The sequence below is a fragment of the Cydia fagiglandana genome, chromosome 6 (assembly GCF_963556715.1).
Source record: "Cydia fagiglandana chromosome 6, ilCydFagi1.1, whole genome shotgun sequence".
NCBI classification, from domain to species: Eukaryota; Metazoa; Arthropoda; class Insecta; order Lepidoptera; family Tortricidae; genus Cydia; species Cydia fagiglandana.
This window is the reverse complement of record NC_085937.1, coordinates 4,039,275-4,057,989: the sequence shown is the minus strand read 5'-3', so window position 1 is coordinate 4,057,989 and position 18,715 is coordinate 4,039,275. Positions and strand designations below refer to the sequence as shown.

The 18,715-nt window shown below is 38.1% G+C and overlaps 1 protein-coding gene across 1 annotated transcript; it reads right to left on the bottom strand.

The window, feature by feature from the left end:
• Positions 1-1,846: 1,846 nt before the first annotated feature.
• LOC134665016 (protein white) lies at positions 1,847-18,632 on the bottom strand. Its single transcript, XM_063521785.1, has 13 exons — positions 18,369-18,632; positions 13,694-13,913; positions 12,394-12,632; positions 10,597-10,668; positions 9,327-9,506; positions 8,848-9,005; positions 8,396-8,576; positions 7,892-8,065; positions 7,498-7,629; positions 6,063-6,291; positions 4,286-4,391; positions 3,357-3,528; positions 1,847-1,970 (listed from the first exon to the last, which is right to left on the bottom strand). Exons 1-13 carry the CDS (start codon positions 18,450-18,452, stop codon positions 1,869-1,871), a joined length of 2,049 nt encoding a protein of 682 aa, XP_063377855.1. The 5' UTR covers positions 18,453-18,632; the 3' UTR covers positions 1,847-1,868.
• Positions 18,633-18,715: the final 83 nt, after the last annotated feature.

Sequence of the window (18,715 nt, the reverse complement as noted above, 5' to 3'; positions counted from 1 at the left end):
GAACACGTGAAGAAGTCCTCAGTTATCATGCTTTTAGCGTGCTTGTATAAATGTATACATTAATGTATAGATGTATACATGTACTTATATTATAAGACTCTGATTGTTATAACTTATAGGTCAAAAGCTCGTGTCGACTTTTTTAAACAACTCTCTTCGGTCGTGTTTTAATTTATCGCTACTCGTTACGAATTTTCTATTTTCCGCTCTTGTATCGTAATTATCGTAAACAACAATTATAATCGTTCGTAATTTTAATTTTTGAGATATCTTAGGGCCAGTTGCACCAACCACATTTAAGAGCCAACAGGAGTGGTCATTTCTCCATACAAACGTACTCGACTGTTTCATTTTTGAGATTTTTACGCAGGATTTTTCGCCTTATCCTTATCGCGCTAGTTTTAGGAGCCGCTTCCGTTAGCGAGATGGGTATATTTACCTAAAATATTTTAAACTTAGCTCATGTTTCGTCTTAACGGACTGATTAACGTCCATCAGCAGTGTAGTATGAAACTTCCCATACAATAAAAATTTAGCGAACGCTTTAACGGTGACAGACGCTTTGGTGCAACCAACCCTTAGTTTTTGAGAAGCAAGTAAATAACAAAATAATTATTTTATGAAAAAGTTTATTACAAACATTATAACAAAAAAATATTACACACTCTTCCCTTAATTAAGATACATGCTTACGTAAAATTTAAACAATTTCAAAATCCTACGCATTATATTAAGTCTTTAAATATTTCTCAAAAATACTGGTGTACAACATTTTAAACAATATATTATTCATCTTTATGTAGCTTTAGTAAATATCAATTAATTTGCTAACAATTATTACAATGTATATTACCTATATTACTGGCAGCAGCCGAAATTATAAGTATTTATATCATTATCCACGTTTGAAAAGTAATTAATTAAATATTGTGTATAAATAAAAATCTAACAAAAATCCTTCTTATGATTATATTGTGTACCTACTTATAGAAAATAAAGTTATGGTACACGCATTCTTAGAAACCATTCACACGAGAATGAATCTAAGTAAATCGTTATAATTAAAATTTAATAAAGAATTAAGTGGCACATTATAAATAATAGTCAATTAGTTAGAATTTTATTAATAATATGTTTCGAAGAGCGTAAGCTCTATTAGATCTATGGATTTCCAAGATCCACTACTCCTAGAAATTTGGTTCCCCTTAAAAATATAAATAACATTATTGCCACGGCTCTGAGCTACCACATTACTTGATATTAACACAGACAAAACATCCTCCAGACTGAGCATAGTCGCGCTACCCCCTCTGCCACGCATACGGTAAGTACTCCATGTTCGAGTCGAAAGTGTCTTTGTGTAAAGTGTCATTCTATGGAACTTGCTAACTATGTAAACAAACCGCCATATTGAAACTGTCAAAAATGATGAATTTACTAGGGACTTTTGTTTACATAGTTAGCAAGTTCCATAGAATGACACTTTAACGTCCGTGTCTTTGAACGGACCAATCACGGCACGGGACTTCGCTCACCTCGTCCCGAGCACCCCCGCATTTTGGCATCATCGGTTGCATGAAATAATTGCTCTAAACTCGGTCTAGAGGATTCCTACAGCCATATTCGAACAAGGATATACGTCAAATACTAGATATTTAAACGATATGGATTAGATATGTCAGTGTCAAACAAGTGTCAAAAGTGACGTCTTTGTTTGAAGAAATGTCAATTTTGACACTTGTTTGACACTGACATATCTAATCCATATCGTTTCAATATCTAGTATTTGACGTATCTCATTGTTCGAATATGGCTGCTAGTCTATGGATATTAACCACCAAAGCTATAGCTTCAATGTGACAGTGAGTTCACTTGGTTCTCCTCGCTCGTATGAGTAACGCGATGTAGGCGAGCAGACGGAACCCGATGAACAGCAGCACCATGTTGATTACGTCGAAATTGAAGTCGTCCTGGGAGATAAATGAATATGAGAAACATATCAAATATAGTAATGCTGATGAGTCATAAAAACTGTCTAGTGCTTAGGAGATAACTGGACATTTTTATAGGTTTTGGAATTTTTATATTACCTACTTACATATTTATACTCATAATCACGAGCTTTTTCGGTCCTAATATAAGAAAAAAAGTATCCCAAAAATTTCATAAGTACTTGTTGTCCGTTTTGTTACGGTCATAAATATAATACTTACAACCTGTTTAATGACCGTAATAACCAAAAGGACCAAAAATGTTGGGGACACGTTTTTTTTCAGTAAAAATGGAAAAAGCTCGTGATTCTGAGTAGAAATAATATAAAAATTCTCAATTATAACACAAAAAAAAATTGGTACAACTTTAAATAGAAATGCCCAACTACGACTTTCAATTTGTATACATTATTATCAATAAACGCAACCTATATAATATCTCGGACGTTTCTAAACATCTTTTTTTTCAATATCACGTAATGTCTCCTCGTTAACTTCTGAGTCATCGTATTGGTTAATTGGTTTATTTAAAGCATATTTTAAAATCTTATGAAATATGAAGACACATCAGACACAATAAAAATACAAAGGCTCTGAAAAAAACACCACCTCTGGAAACTGCGTGTGCAGTATGATCTCGAAACCGTTTACTTAGTTCGTAGAAGTGATAGATTTCCTGCAAAATACAAGCCAGCATCCCAGGTCTACCAGTACCGTAAAATGGGGTGAGTAGGGATTAATTAAGAGGGCAGTTGGGTTATGAATGGGGTGAGGAGGAATGACAGAGAAGTGTATGTATATGGTGCCCAGTAAACATCGGACCAACCTTTGAAAAGCTGAGCGTCTCCAGCACGACTTGGCCCGAAGCCGGACAGGTGAAGTTCTCCTTCGCGCACGCGATGGAGTCCACGCCGGCCCACTGGCCCCTGGTCAACCACCAGGAGCGCCTCGTTGCCGTACCGGAGCCAGGACATGCAGTCTAAGTATACGCTTCCCAGTAACATCGGACCAACCTCGGAAAAGCTGAGCGTCTCCAGCACGACTTGGCCCGAAGCCGGGCACGTGAAGTTCTCCCTGGTACACGCGATGGAGTCCACGCCAGCCCACTGGTTGACCAGGAGCGCCTCGTTGCCGTACGGGCCCAGGACATGCAGTCTAAGTATATTACGCTGCCCAGTAACATCGAACCAACCTCTGAAAAGCTGAGCGTCTCCAGCACGACTTGGCCCGAAGCCGGACACGTGAAGTTCTCCCTGGTACACGCGATGGAGTCCACGCCGGCCCACTGGTTGACCAGGAGCGCCTGCCGTAACGGAACCAGGACATGCAGTCTAAGTATACGCTGCCCAGTAACAACGGACCAACCTCTGAAAAGCTGAGCGTCTCCAGCACGACTTGGCCCGAAGCCGGGCACGTGAAGTTCTCCCTGGTACACGCGATGGAGTCCACGCCGGCCCACTGGTTGACCAGGAGCGCCTCGTTGCCGTACCGGAACCAGGACAAGTAGGATATCCAGCCCAGGTACGGAGGCACTGACCTGTGGATGAAGGAACGGTTAGAACCTACCTAATAATGAAAAGTCGATAAAAAATTATTCTACATTCATCATAGGCCTTTCCGTCTAATGCAGATTGCAGACGATTTATGCATTGGTGTTTAGATAACGGGTTTGATGACTGTGGAGGCCGATGCGTGAGCGGCACGACCTCCCACATTTTTGGCAGAGAAAGCTGTAGCTCTTCATCTGAGGTTCCAGTCCCGGTTTGCTTTCTGCGACACCTTCTACTATCTAAAGGATTATACCAGGCTTGGTCGTATAGCCTTCTCCCCTCCACAACACGCTTGCGCCATCCATCACGGTCTTAAGCTAAGGCTTCCCAGACATGGTGGTCGATTCGGTTCGATTTCAAATGCAGACATGTCTCGCTTAACACAGTCTTTAAAGCGCAGCAATCGGTCGGTAGTATTCTACATTATGACGAGGTTTATGGTTTGGCTTTATTAATTAACTTTTGCATGAGTGGAAAACAATGGTTGTGTGTGGTATTCATAGTTTATTTTTCCAGGTGTTCTGGTTCAAGCATGTTATACAGAAATCGTCATGACCATCACGCTATCTTTGACTGGACTACCGTGACGGCGATTTCAGAGTCCACTTGGTCTTCCAGAATATGCTAAAATTTCTGAATTATTCGACCTTGCTCCCGTGACAATATCTCATTCATTTGAGACCAACGGCACGTAGATCGCAAAGTTTCATCAAGTATTCACCTTCACTAACACTAATGACTTACCCTGAGTTGAGGAAGAATCCTCCAAAAAGCATGAATGGGATGATGATAGGAGGCCCCACTGAGGCAGCCATGCTCACGCTGCTGCTCGCACACGAGATCAAGTAACCTGCGCAAGAGTATGCTGATAAAGAAGATCATCAAGTTTTAAACCTAAAAAAAAAACAAATTCCAAGAAGGTTTTGTGCGCCTAATGTGTATAGCGATACGAAAAAAAATCCCCGCAAAACACAAATATTAATAAAAGTTATAATATTAATAATAAGTCAAAACTGCTCTGGCTAAACCGAGTATCCTTTTGTCTATTTAAAAATTGGTCGATTGATTTACAAGTCAATAAAAAAATGTCACAAGAGGAAATTAATTTATTGCACTCACAAAAACTACACCTGAGAACCGTTGCTTACTTTAGAGACCATCAAAACTTTTAATGTATCAAGTTATGCAAATGTTATTGATGCATTAAAATCCAAATTCTTGTCTTAGCTAGTTCCGACAGAATGTTAGGCGACATTGCATTCGGCCGTGGAAAGTCGAGAATAAAGGCGAGCCGCCGATATAGAGTATCAAGATATTTGAACTCTTGCGGTTTATAGAAATTCGCTATACGGTTGGATGTCAAGCAACCACCATAACATTGCTCTAGAAAACTAGACCTTATTCTTAAGTGATTATGAAAAACATTTTCAATACCGATGATACTGTTAACTTTGTTAAGCGGAGGCCTATTGTGATGAATGACAGATGTACCGTGACGTAATTTATAGACCGAGACAAAGATGTAGCTCCTGTCCTGTGTATCAATTTTCATATGAGAATCGTATTGTTGCGTAATTATGTCAAACTATTCGTTTATTTTGGAATCGAAATTCTTTATATAATCATCATTTTCATATTTAAAAAAAACATCTATCTGGGGCCCATTTCTCAAAAGCTGTAACTGTAATACAAAAAGAAGTCCCTTTCTAACAAAAGCTGTCAAAAAGTGACATCCGCTTGTATTGCAAGTTACAAGCTTTTGAGAAACGGGCCCCTGGCATAATATGATGAAATTGATGAATATAATCTAAATGACATACAATTTTGTTTTACACAATTTTTTCCACTAAACAGGTTAAATTTCCAATAAACGGAACTCGTGTATTAATTTGTGGATATACTTTTTATAATAATTATTTAATGCGTTTACCTATTATTATAATAAAGCTGTTACGCTGCATTGTTTGAGTAAGTAGTTAAAAACCTATTAAAATAAGACCCATCTTAGCAAAGTTACGCAATCATTTCATATAATGTTAAATTTGACGCCAGAGCTGTAGTTTTACTCAAGTTATAATTATTTTATGAATATACAATAATTATTCGAAAAGCTTTTTTTACACTAGGCACAAATAACGGTATTTCCCCGTATGTAACCGCCTGAAAAAGTTGGAAATAGTTTAATTCTTACCTCTGTTACCGCCAGGGACATATACTTATGAATATTTGTAATTGGTATTTATTATAAATAAGATAATTCAAGCGAAGTTGAAAACAAGCGGCAAATAGCCAAATTTAAATATAAACACTTAGGTACCAAACGACGTAGCGACATTCGTAATTAGTGCCGCCAATCCTGACGCTATGAAGAACCTCTCCGGCGCCGAGTTGAGCCCGATCATAATAATACGCGATGGTGGTGACCACCAACGCAATCATGGCAACACTGGTGCTTGGACCAGGGTCCTCAATGGGAAAAAAATACTGTACAAATAGTCGTGTTCAAATCTAAAACACTTACCAAACGACGTTGCAACATTCGTAATAAGCGCCGCCAATCCTGACGCTATGAAGAACCTCTCCGGCGCCGGGTTGAGCCCGATCATGTAATATGCAATAGTTGTGAACACTAGCGGTATGGTGGCGAACACTGGGGCTTCGGCTAAAGTCTTCGATAGGAAGTAGACGTCGGCTCGGTACATGCCGTTGTGATGCTCGCGGATGAAGATGGGCAGCTCGGAGCAGAATACCTGATGGAGGTTTGAGGTGAGAATAATTCTGTTGGCTCTGGCACAAACAGCAACACTCTTATTTGTCCATCGGTGGACCTTATGCCTTTTGTAATAAGGTTTACGAACTGTCAGTTAACAGTGTGGGCGATTAGTTACAATAAGATTACAATAGTAGTTTTTAATTGAAATTGAAACTCTCTCTCTTTTGGTCATTAGGTAGTAGGTACCCCAACTTTAATGCAATCTAATGATAGTCATAGATGATCGACATACTTTATAAATATTTGAACGTAAAACGCAAAATATTTCCTAATAATAAATGAATTATTTAATATGGACATAGTTAATTATAAGAATGAAGAAGATTAGATGTATTTGTCACACAGGAGCTAGGAAATTAACGGTGACATTTGCATATCCACATGTTTCTTATATTTTGCATAAATATACTTTTATAATCAGGCTAATCTTTTCGCATCTCGCATAAATAACTATAAACAAGTATAAATTATATAGCGATATCCTATGTTTGCAGTAACAGTGTGTGTGTCGGAAATGCTAATTTTATTTGTGCAAAATATTCACATCAAGTAAAAAACGAGTTCGATAAACTACGCTAAAAAGAAACATTTCTATGTAGAGCTGCAAAATCCGTATAAAACCTGTCAACCGAAAATGTGACGTAAAAGCCTTGCTTAAACCAGTAATTAATAACAACCATTGTACGAGGAGAATTTTAATTGAAGTTAGCTTCTTTAAGTGGCTCTTTAGGTAATCAATTCACAAAGCAAATAAAATAGAATTTGGGAAATTAACTGACATAGAAATCATATTGAAGAGGTAATTAAGGTAGTAGGGTACTTAAGTAGGTAATTGTTATTATTGCAATTAATGCTAGGAAAGCAATGAAGAATTTAGAATCAAGTACCTATGCGATAGATAAATTGTACCAAGTAATTGAGATTATTCTTATTGCATCATATAAATAAATAAGTACTTAGGTAATGATTTGTGTTTAGCTTTTAGACAAACATGTTGTTAATTGTGAGAGCAAAACACGGGTATAGGTACTAAAAAAAGATACAAACACCTAAGTTTATACCTATACTTAATTTAATATCTAATAATTACGACGCATGTTGATAAAATGACGATGATGTCGAGAAAAGTGAGGACAATGATAAAAAATATAACGATGACAAGAATACTGATAAAATTACTTACATTAATGACAGCGAAGATGTTCTGGAAGGTCATGTTGGTGAGGAACATGAAGATGGCTCCATTGATGTTCATGACACCGTCCTGGTCCAAATGTTGGCCGAAGTAGATCACCCCGATTAATATGGACACCATCTGTATAATATCTTACTTGTCAGCATCACTATATAAAAGTAATATGCGCTTAAAGAGAACCTAGTGTTAGAAAAATTTAAATGTTCTTAATGATTACAAAAAACAAAGGGTGTTTGAAAAGAACACTTACTAATAAAAATAAAGCATTCAAGAAGTGTTAGAAGATATGAACTTGGAGAAGACAAATGTTAAAAGAAGAAAAAATACGTATGTATTTATAATTCTACAATCATCAGAAAATTATGGAGGTCAAGATACTTACAATTGTCTGCAGAAACCGCACTTTGATAAGCATGGGTTCTTTAGTAACTGAAAGCCATGATCGCCAAAGAACAGCGCGGAACTGCGCCCACCATGATACTTTATATGGAGAGCGGCGCGAGCGCAGGCTTGGCGTCGACCACGCTGAGTCCGTCCAGCCGGAGGAAATCTTGCGCTGTTTTGGGGGATTTGTGCACTCGTTAATAATATAGTACACTTTGAAATTATTCTCCTTAGCCATTAAGCACGACAGATATTTGGTCAAATACTTCTTAATAGGAGACAGACTATTTTTAAATTGATTAAGTATTTTGTTAAGCCTATTATGACACTCGTACGGCTAACTAAAATGTGGAATTAAGAGAACAATTACCGTCAAAAGAAGTTACTCAAAAAAGCTTACGCCAGCTCAGTTTGAACGTGACATTATGGAAGGCTATTAAGAAGCAGTTTGAACAGTTTGGAAATATTTATGCACAAATTAGTTGGGGTAGAGGAATCTCACCCGGTGCAGCAAAGCATTTTCAGCCTCAGCAGCTATTTGGCACCCTAGTTCAGACTTGGCGAACGCCGTGCACACTGTATCCACAGTATGCCGGGTCGCCTCTTCCCTGCCTGGCACTCCGGCCAGGATTTGTATGAAGTGGTCTGCGGGATTGTAGTTGGCTGGACATGCCGCTCCTAACCTGGTGGGAGGAAAACCATGGTTATCTCCCGACGTCGACACCATAAATTAAAGTAAAAAAGTATACAGCAGGAATCCAACAAAAATATGGCAATAAGCCTTCTTTCTCATATAATTTGTTGGACTATATTTAGACTAGTAAAAAAAGACCAAATTTGTCAAGAAATTCTTAATTCGTAATCCAACATCTGTCCACCTAAGTGACAGCCGTTCTTATGTGTATCCCGATATTTTAGGGCTACGGCCCATGGGGCCAATCACACAATACTTACTCCTTAAAGAAGTCCGTGGCCTGGTCAGGCGAGCCGAGGAACGCAACGCGTCCGTCCGCCATGATGAGCAACTTGTCAAACATGGCGTATAGTTCCGAAGACGGTTGGTGGATTGTGCACACCACTGTCTTGCCCTTCTGCGCCAGTCCCTTCAACACCTTGACGAAGAAGACAGTGATTTAGTATTAAAATGATGTATTCAATAATTTTACATATCTGTACTAATTTAGCATCAACAGAAAAGTGCGATTTTTCATTCGTTATGGATATTAAGACCTACGTCAACATTATTGGATGAATTATTGAAAATTTGATTTGCAAACATCTTCAGATATCGCTGGAAAAGAGGAGTTGTTTAACTAATTCTCCCAATAGGATTTCAACTTCTCATGCTACCTTGTCTCCTGATACACGTTGTACTTATTAGCATTGTGTTGAAGTTGGCTACGAAGGAAAACTTGAATGAAAGTACAACAAACCTGGATGACATTCTGAGCCATGAAAGAATCAAGGCCGGAGGTAGGTTCATCGCAGAACATTAGCGGCGGGTCCGTAAGGACCTCACTGGCGAAGGACAGACGCTTCATCTCGCCACCTGATATGCCCTTCAATCGTCCTGGTATGCCGATTACGGTGTTCTGGCACTTTGATAAGGCTAGCTGCAAAGGAAACAATACTTGTAGGTTGGGATTACGGATTAGTTGAGCGTGTTATTCTTATCTTATCAATTAAAAAAATAGTAGATGTTTACTTAATAAGCTAATGAATTCTGGCAGGTAAATTAGTTATACCCTTTTTAATAGGAAATTAAATACTCAAATATTATCCCCATATAGAAGCGATTTAATTGGTATTATGTGTACGTATATTATATTTTAATCAACAAATCTACACTAAATTAAAACCAAAGAAAACTCCAGAAACGTCAACATTTTGTTAAACTCGTCAGGCGCCTTACGGGTTACGTAGCCAAAACCGGTTCTATCAAAACGTAGGTATTTTAATGGTTTTCCCTAATCTCTAAACTTACTATGGTAAAACGATTCCAGTGTATCTAATCAATAATCTTCACCACGCACGATAATATTGCATAGAAGAATTTACTTTAGGCGCGAGTACATGTAGTCATTTATTTTGTTAATTAAGCACATTTTGAATACACAGCCTTAACAGCCCGAGCTTTTACAAAATGTATTTAGGTACCTACGCCTTTTATTCCTCTATGATAATAATGTAGTTCACGTAATAAGATAATAGTTATTTGTTTTACGAGGGGCCAAAGTTGTTGTTTAACCGCTCGTGCTAATATTGATACCCGAGCAAGCGAAAGATTCCAAAATTGAACCACGAGCGTAGCGAGTGGTTCGAAAAATGGAATCTTGAGCGTTGCGAGGGTTTCAAAGCACGAGGGTTAAACAAAATTTGCCCCCGAGTGAAACACAAAATTTTTCACTACACCAACCCGAAGCAAATATTAAATGTAAATTATCAAACAAAATCAAACCAAATCAAATCCAAATGAATGTTATTAAATATTTATCATCCAAAATCATCATTTAAAAGTAAATTCTACCAGCAAACATAAGAAAACAACTCAAAATTTGCATTTGATTACTTTGCCTCACATGTGAATAAAATGCAACTTTGCTATCAGTTTTTGAAGTGCAAAGTCTTTCCGAGCTGGTGTGGTGAAAAATTTATTTTTTGGAAGATGATGTGGAGTAGGTTTAGAAGACTATCATTCCTTACCTCTTGGATGACTTCTCCCACTCTGCGCATCCGTTGTGCGTATGGTATGTGACGATCCATACGTACTAAAGCCTGTTGGAAGAAATCAAATTAATCTTACCATATTAAATCATCTTAAATACTTACACAATGTGTTATCTTATGAAATAAATCCTCAAGTTAATAGCACGAGCCGGGTCCAAGTCGAAGCTTCCGACACTTCAGAAAGAACTTGCAAGAAGGTAAGCGATCTTGACATGTCTTTTCATTGAAAAACGCTTTTTAAAAACCAAAAACTATTACTTATAAAAGCAGAAGAATATAAATGATCGTATTAAATTCATAATTGTTACATATTTGCCGTAACTTATTTTTAAAATGTGTTTTTCAATTAAAAGACACATGAAGATTGTTTACCTTTTTTCTAATGCAAAAAAAAACGAGGTATAGATAGCATCACGTGATCACCGGTCACTTGTCATAGAAAACGAAGTGTCAATCGCCTCGGCTCGGACCCGGGCCGTTCTAGTGTGAATCATCCCGTGTCTCTTGCCTTGTATTAGCATAATAAAATGCCAGACATAAATAATATATAAGTACCTGACCTAATGTTATGCAATATAAAGATTAGTAGTTAACTGATAAAATCTCTTTGATTTAATTAATAGCTTAATAGGTCAAGTCACGTGTCGGCGTCCTTGGTTCATTTTAAAATTAAACGCTACACTTACCATGACCTCTATTGGAATGTCGGACTTCATACATATGATAAAATATAATATATTGTAATAATATATAATATTTACCTGAAACATCAATGCTCTCTAAGCATTAACTCCCAAATACAAAGATCCTATGACTATTATTGAAATTGGTTTTATAATAAATCTTACCTGGAAAACTAGATGCTCTCTAACCGTCAGCATGCCAATAAACAAATCCTGTTGCTGCACATACGCTGACAGCGCCGTCAGCACTTCAGGGGTGGCTGGTTGCCCATTAAGACCTCATGTGCTCTGGCTACCACTCCGCCATTGGTGCGGAAGATCAAAGTGTTCAGGAGAGTTATCGTCACCTTCAGAACCTGTGGCTAGTATTAAAATCGATTTTATAATAAATCTTACCTGGAAAACTAGATGCTCTCTAACCGTCAGCATACCAATAAACAAATCCTGTTGCTGCACATACGCTGACAGCGCCGTCAGCGCTTCAGGGGTGGCTGGTTGCCCATTAAGCGCTCGTGTACCACTGGCTACCACTCCGCCATTGGTGCGGAAGGTCAATGTGTTCAGGAGAGTTATATTCACCTTCAGAACCTATGGCTACTGTTGGAATCGGTTTTATAATAAATCTTACCTGGAAAACTAGATGCTCTCTAACCGTCAGCGTGCCAATAAACAAATCCTGTTGCTGCACATACGCTGACAGCGCCGTCAGAGCTTCAGGGGTGGCTGGTTGCCCATTAAGACCTCATGTGTTCTGGCTACCACTCCGCCATTGGTGCGGAAGATCAAAGTGTTCAGGAGAGTTATCGTCACCTTCAGAACCTGTGGCTAGTATTAAAATCGGTTTTATAATAAATCTTACCTGGAAAACTAGATGCTCTCTAACCGTCAGCGTGCCAATAAACAAATCCTGTTGCTGCACATACGCTGACAACGCCGTCAGAGCTTCAGGGGTGGCTGATTGCCCATTAAAACCTCATGTGCTCTGGCTACCACTCCGCCATTGGTGCGGAAGATCAAAGTGTTCAGGAGAGTTATCGTCACCTTCAGAACCTGTGGCTAGTATTAAAATCGGTTTTATAATAAATCTTACCTGGAAAACTAGATGCTCTCTAACCGTCAGCGTGCCAATAAACAAATCCTGTTGCTGCACATACGCTGACAGCGCCGTCAGCGCTTCAGGGGTGGCTGGTTGCCCATTAAGAGCTCGTGTGCCACTGGCTACCACTCCACCATTAGTGCGGAAGGTCAGTGTATTTAGGAGAGTGGTCTTGCCGGCGCCTGAGGAACCCATGAGGGCGAGGAGCTCGCCTGGATACGCGGCGCCGTTTACTAAAAACAGTTGACAATTGTCAATTTTGGATGTTCTATTAAAAGTAAACTGATAGAAGTAATATGAGAACTAAATTTGCCTATTTATCATGAAGAATTTATAGGGCCTCGTAATTAAAATTAAGTAGTTTTATTAATTAACAAAAAGTTTACATTAATGTTATTACGGTTCACAAGAATTTTAAAAAAGCGGCCAAGTGCGAGTCGGACTCGCCCATGAAGGGTTCCGTAACAGCAAGTAACATAATAAAATTGCGGTTTACGGTTTATGACGTATTAAAAAAAAAACTACTTACCAAATCTTGTTCAAACCAATTTTCGGTGGAAGTTTGCATGGTAATGTACATCATATATTTTTTTTAGTTTTATCATACTCTTATTTTAGAAGTTACAGGGGGGGGGGACACACATTTTACCACTTTGGAAGTGTCTCTCGCGTAAACTATTCAGTTTAGAAGAAAATGATATTAGAAACCTCAATATCATTTTTGAAGACCTATCCATAGATACCCCACACATATGGCTTTGACGAAAAAAAAATTTTTGAGTTTCAGTTCTATGTATGGGGAACCCTAAAAATTTATTGTTTTTTTTCTATTTTTGTATGAAAATCTTAATGCGGTTCACAGAATACATCTACTTACCAAGTTTCAACAGTATAGTGCTTATAGTTTCGGAACAAAGTGGCTGTGACATACGGACGGACAGACAGACAGACAGACAGACAGACAGACAGACAGACAGACAGACATGACGAATCTATGAGGGTTCCGTTTTTTGCCATTTGGCTACGGAACCCTAAAAACGCAGCCCGCACAGAATTAGGTACTATCAAAGCGTTTATATAGGGTACGCTTGAGCTTAGGTTTAGTGCGGTAAAAATGGTAATATCCGGTAATTCGCTTGGCATGCATGTCTTTTAATCTACAGTATAGTGATAGAGTTATAAATCAATTTCAGATTCGATCACCTCACGAGATTATTCAAGAAAGAAAGTAGCTTGAGATAGCAGATCGTATTTATCATCTAGGTATAACATTTGGTAGAATATGGACACCTACCATTCTTCAACAACTGTTTCCTCTGCTGGAACATGCGATCATTGGACCCCTTCCAGAAGTTCCAGAACCTTCTGCTCCTGGACCTGTTTTCTGTGGCGAAGGCGTTGATGTCCGCCCAGGTGTACGTGACCTTTTCAACGCCGCCGATGGCCCCATAGTTCCGCTGTGGGATGGTGAGAGACACTTCTCCGGTCACTCGAGGTTCTGGGGTATCGGAGTCCTGGTTAGGGAGAAAGGAATCGGTGAACTAAATTAGAGTGATTCTACCTTACCTTTAAGCGCTATTATTTTACCGTGAGTTTACTTAATCGTATTATTATGTAATGGGTCGTTTAAAGCGAAGTCCCTATTTCCCTCTATGGATATTAAAATAATAGAAAATATTTTTAGACAATTTGATGTTTGTATGGAAAAGCTACCACCTATTTTCCATACAAACGTAGTCCCCTTAATATTATATCATTGTCTCTAACGCCCGGCAAGCGTTTCTTCATGAACGTAAAGCCAGGGGCAGATCTACTCATAACACTATAATTATAATTGTTATTTAAACGTTTTTACAAACTGTGATTATACGAGTATATAGTAGGTAGTAAATGGTGACTCAGTGCCAAATAAATTCAGTGCATTGCCATCCGTGCTCATTCTGAAAAAGTCTTAGTTAAATAAGATAAGAAGATATCTTCATAATTTACGTATTGCTTTAACCTTATTCATGTATTTTTAAAATCGCGCCATGTTTTAATACATACAATTAAATAAACAATAATTGGAATTCTAAGTCACTCGGTCTTCTCAATTAATTAGTAAACAATTAGTGTAACTTACAAGTAGTATAACTTTGGCGACTAGGTACCAGCAAACAGAAAACAAAAGAAACGCGTTCAGTGAAAGAAAACAGAATTTCTGTTATTCAAGAGCTTTACAGTCGACCACCAGTCGACGTGTTGAATGAATCCGCCAAATTGTCTTGCCGCATGCGGCCCGCCAACCTCTCGCTTGCGGCCCGCGAGCCTCCCTGGCTATTTTGTATGTAGTACTGACGATCCACAATGTCTGCTAAAGTCACAAATATTACCAAAGTGCGGCCCGCGTCATCATCGTTAACTAATATGTGGCCCTTGGCTGTTAAAAGGTTGCCGACCGCTGTTCTAGAGTGTTAAATTGCCCGGTGAACAAAGCTTCCCCTCTTTTTTATCCGTCTTTTAAACATGTAAATACCTACCAAATTATGCAACACTGTGGCTCAGAAAATTGCCTTATGAGCATTTTCCACGTTAACAAGCAGGGGCTATCGCGAATTTGATACCGCGAGGGGCCTATTATTTTCTTTTTAGAAAAAGGGCTTATCTCCTATAGGTTAAATACTAACATAAGCCTTTTTCCTGTCAATACATTTATACATAAATACGTTCAGTAGGTACAACTTAATACAGAACATGGATCAAGCGAAATTAGACTTTATGTCAAATTCGTAAGCATCTGCTGAGACGCAGATAAGGTTCTCGCGGAATATCTCGACCCACCACGGACTTATAGAAGCCAAAAAAAGTTTTGGATTAACGATGGCGTGGATAACGTAGGTATCAGTAATAAATGTAATACAAAATTAACAACGTTATGTTTTAGCTTTTACTACATAGTTAGTTGTGGTCATCTGTATACCAAAACCGTATAATATTAAGAAGGTACCTATAAGTACTTATCAATCACATATTATGATGCTAAAGCAGAGCCATTTTAACAACTTTATTTAAAGCCTTTTACTTTACTTTAAAATGGTCTTAACTTGTGTTAAAACGTTTAATATGTACCCACCTCTAAAAATATCTCAATATTACATTTTCAAATCCTAAAAAATCAAGCAGTACCTAAAAACCAAATATTTAAAAACAAATGAACAACACACAGCTAGCAAGAATCCAACAAGGAATCCACTTGTAACATTTATAGGGTGTTAATTACCGGATGGGATTAGAGCCGGTATCGGTTTCGGTTCCGGGCCCGGTATCGGGTGGCACGTGATACCGGTAGCTGTCTCACACCCGCAGCGGGGACTTTTGACCCGAAAACTTACGACGGAACTGAGCTATTATAAAAATAGGATACTTAATTTGAACTTATTTAGAGTTACATCAAGAAAAGTCTGCAGAGATTTTGATAGCCCACGCAGTGCAAGTGTTATTTTAAACGTCAAACTTCTATGAAATTATGACGTATAAATAACACTTGCACTATCAATATCGATGCGGACTTTTCTTGGGGCCCGATTAGGATTTTGAAATAGACATCTATTAGATATATTTTAGACATCACCAAGATACGATAACGATATGTTTAAGATCTAACCTTTCAAATTTGACATTTGCGCGATTCTGGAGATACTCTTGAACGATTTCCACAGGATATGACTTGGAGATCCAATTCGCATCTAATAGATATCTTATTCTATCTAACGTAAAAGTGACATTGGTTGCCCGAATTGCGCTGCAAAAGAGAACTAGTTGATATCTAAACTATAACGTATCTAGAATGGATTTAGTACGTCTCTTCTCTTGTGAATATCTTGAAGTTCGAATACGGCAGTCGGTCTAACTCTACCATCATTCGCCAGTGCATCACTGGTACCTACGAGTACGTAAGGTATATTTAATATAGTTATATTTATATTGGTGCCTGCCAGATGCCTTGTAAACAATCAACACTTGTTGATGTTAATTTCCGATTTAAATTTTCTGTCCACGAAAGTATAAAAATAATACTTATCTTAACTGTCCTAGCTGCAACTAGCATCTTATGCAGGATATGACCCATTGCATTGAATAGGGGCAATTGATCGAATTGGAGTGTGGATATAGGCCTGAGGATATCGGCTCGAGTTCTAGTAATTGGGTTATAAGTACGTTGTTATGATAGCTATGAGATTCATTGTTTAGGTTTGATACAGTATGTATTATACCTAGGATAAATAGGTAGGTACTTACTACTACGTACCTATCTTCTCATTAGTCAGTTTATCTCAATCGTGTACCTGTTTGAACCTACCTACTTATAAGTATTTTCTCATCGTTTTCTGGCAATTCATCTTACATTCGTATCTAAGAAAATTTTTCTTGTTTTAAATACCTAACTTCAGATGGTAAATGTAGTAGTATTTCACCCCTGCAGGCATGCATGAAGTTGATTAAGCGATTGTCAGTTCAAATCCTGGCTGGCTGAATGGGTACCTACCTAATAATATACTATTTTTTAAAGAATAAATTGTATCTGATCGAGTAAAAAACAATTAAACTGTTAAATTCGATTTCAGTTAAAATAGTCTGAATAAACAGACTTAGGCCCACTTGCACCATCCCACTAACCCAAAGTTAAGCGGTTAAACCGTCAACCCAGTGTCAAATTGTACCCATGGTAACTCCAGGTTTAATCCGCTAACCCCGGGTTAGTGGAATGGTGCAAGAGTTGCTTAATACCTAAATACAATTTCGATGATTATTTTTTTTAAACAGTGAAGTCAAGGCTCCGCAGGTTCGTGTTCTCTCACTCTCACAGAGCGTAAAAGCGAGATGGGTGTACGTGATCTCGGGACCGCCGATGTCATTTTTTGAGTTTTAATTTATTGTAAGTTTTAAACAAAAAAAAGTACCAATCGACGAGTTCCCTCAAATCTAAAATTGCGCTTTTTTAAAGCAATTTTCATATTGTTAGCTTTTGTTCATAAATAGTTACAAATTTTTAAAGTACATAACCTACGTTTTAGACATGTGTTCGTGTTATTTTTCTATCGAGCGAAAGTCAAAAAAATCTGGAATCGAATCGTTTAAAGTTCCTAGAGAAAGTCCTCAAGATTGCTAAATAATTTTTTGGCAATTGTATGGTGATCTAATAAATAGGTATATGTACTTACGATTTTTCAAAAACTCCGTTCTCTGAACCTACGGCACCTTAAATAAAAAGGTCATCGCGACTATTATAGTCGCCCGTAGAGCATCGTAAAGTTTTTCGAAACCCGACGGACCGGTGCATATCAAACGTGTTTTACCTAATATATGTATTTTCTTCTAATTCGGCCAGTGTCTAACGATTGCTTCACTTCACTGTTGGAGGTTTCCGTGTGTTTTAAGAATTAAGTAGGTTGCGCCGAAGGGCCGGAAAATGTTAGTTTTTTCAAACCTTACTCAATGTTTCTTGAGGTGAATAGGTATACCTATGTATCAATAATTTTAATAAGAACCCCTAAATAGCCAAATGATAAGCATGGAAAACCTCAAGAGCTAAGCGGCTAAATTTACGCACTGCCCTTTCTTTCGAGTTTTAGGGGTGGGTCATCCCTATTTAAGTACAAGTAAGAATTTGGTTTCACTGAGTAGACCTACAGGTCAATTTTGGAGTTCAAACCTGTACCTGTACCTACTTCTACGACTTAAACGAGTTGTACATTGTCTGGTAATTATTGAGTGATTAAACATCTACTTCCACACATACAATTCCAGAACTCCTGAAAGAAGTCCTCCAAAGTTTCTTTCAGGAGTACCTACTAATATGAGATTTCACTGAATTATCAAACATCCTGTTTTATTTTCTTAAATAAAAATAATAGTTTACTGATAGAATATAATTTTTTACACATCTGTTTCATGTAAAACTTTTAGTTTTGGTAGTTTTTTAAAGTTACCTGTGGCGAAGCGTTGTAAGTGACCCGCTGATGTTCAGCTGAAGATGAAATCAGGGGCTCATGCTCTTCAGTGCCGGCTGTCATTTTTACAAAAAAATTATAATCCAAATCTGATTATTAAAATCACTATGTTTATGTCACGAGCACTTCACAATATTTGTTTTGTTTTTAAGGTAGCGAGCGCGCGCGACCGGCGGTGAGTCGAAATGATGGCGCGCGGCCGTTGCCCAATCAACCAAGCGCCAAGCACTGTAGTGACTCCGGGCAAACAGCTCCGCTATTTGTTCCCCACAGCACCCTGATAATGATAACATTTGCAAACAAGAATGGCTACATTATGCAACTGG

Bases quoted from the DNA above. Each gene is read 5' to 3' on its own strand.
- LOC134665016 (XM_063521785.1), bottom strand. From the start codon at position 18,452: ATGACAGCCGGCACTGAAGAGCATGAGCCCCTGATTTCATCTTCAGCT. The intron at 6,292-7,497 runs GTAAGTAATTTT...AACCTCCATCAG, and splicing joins ACATCTTCGCTGTCATTAAT to GTATTCTGCTCCGAGCTGCC. The intron at 4,392-6,062 runs GTAAGTGTTTTA...ACTCTTGCGCAG, and splicing joins GAATGTTGCAACGTCGTTTG to GTTACTTGATCTCGTGTGCG.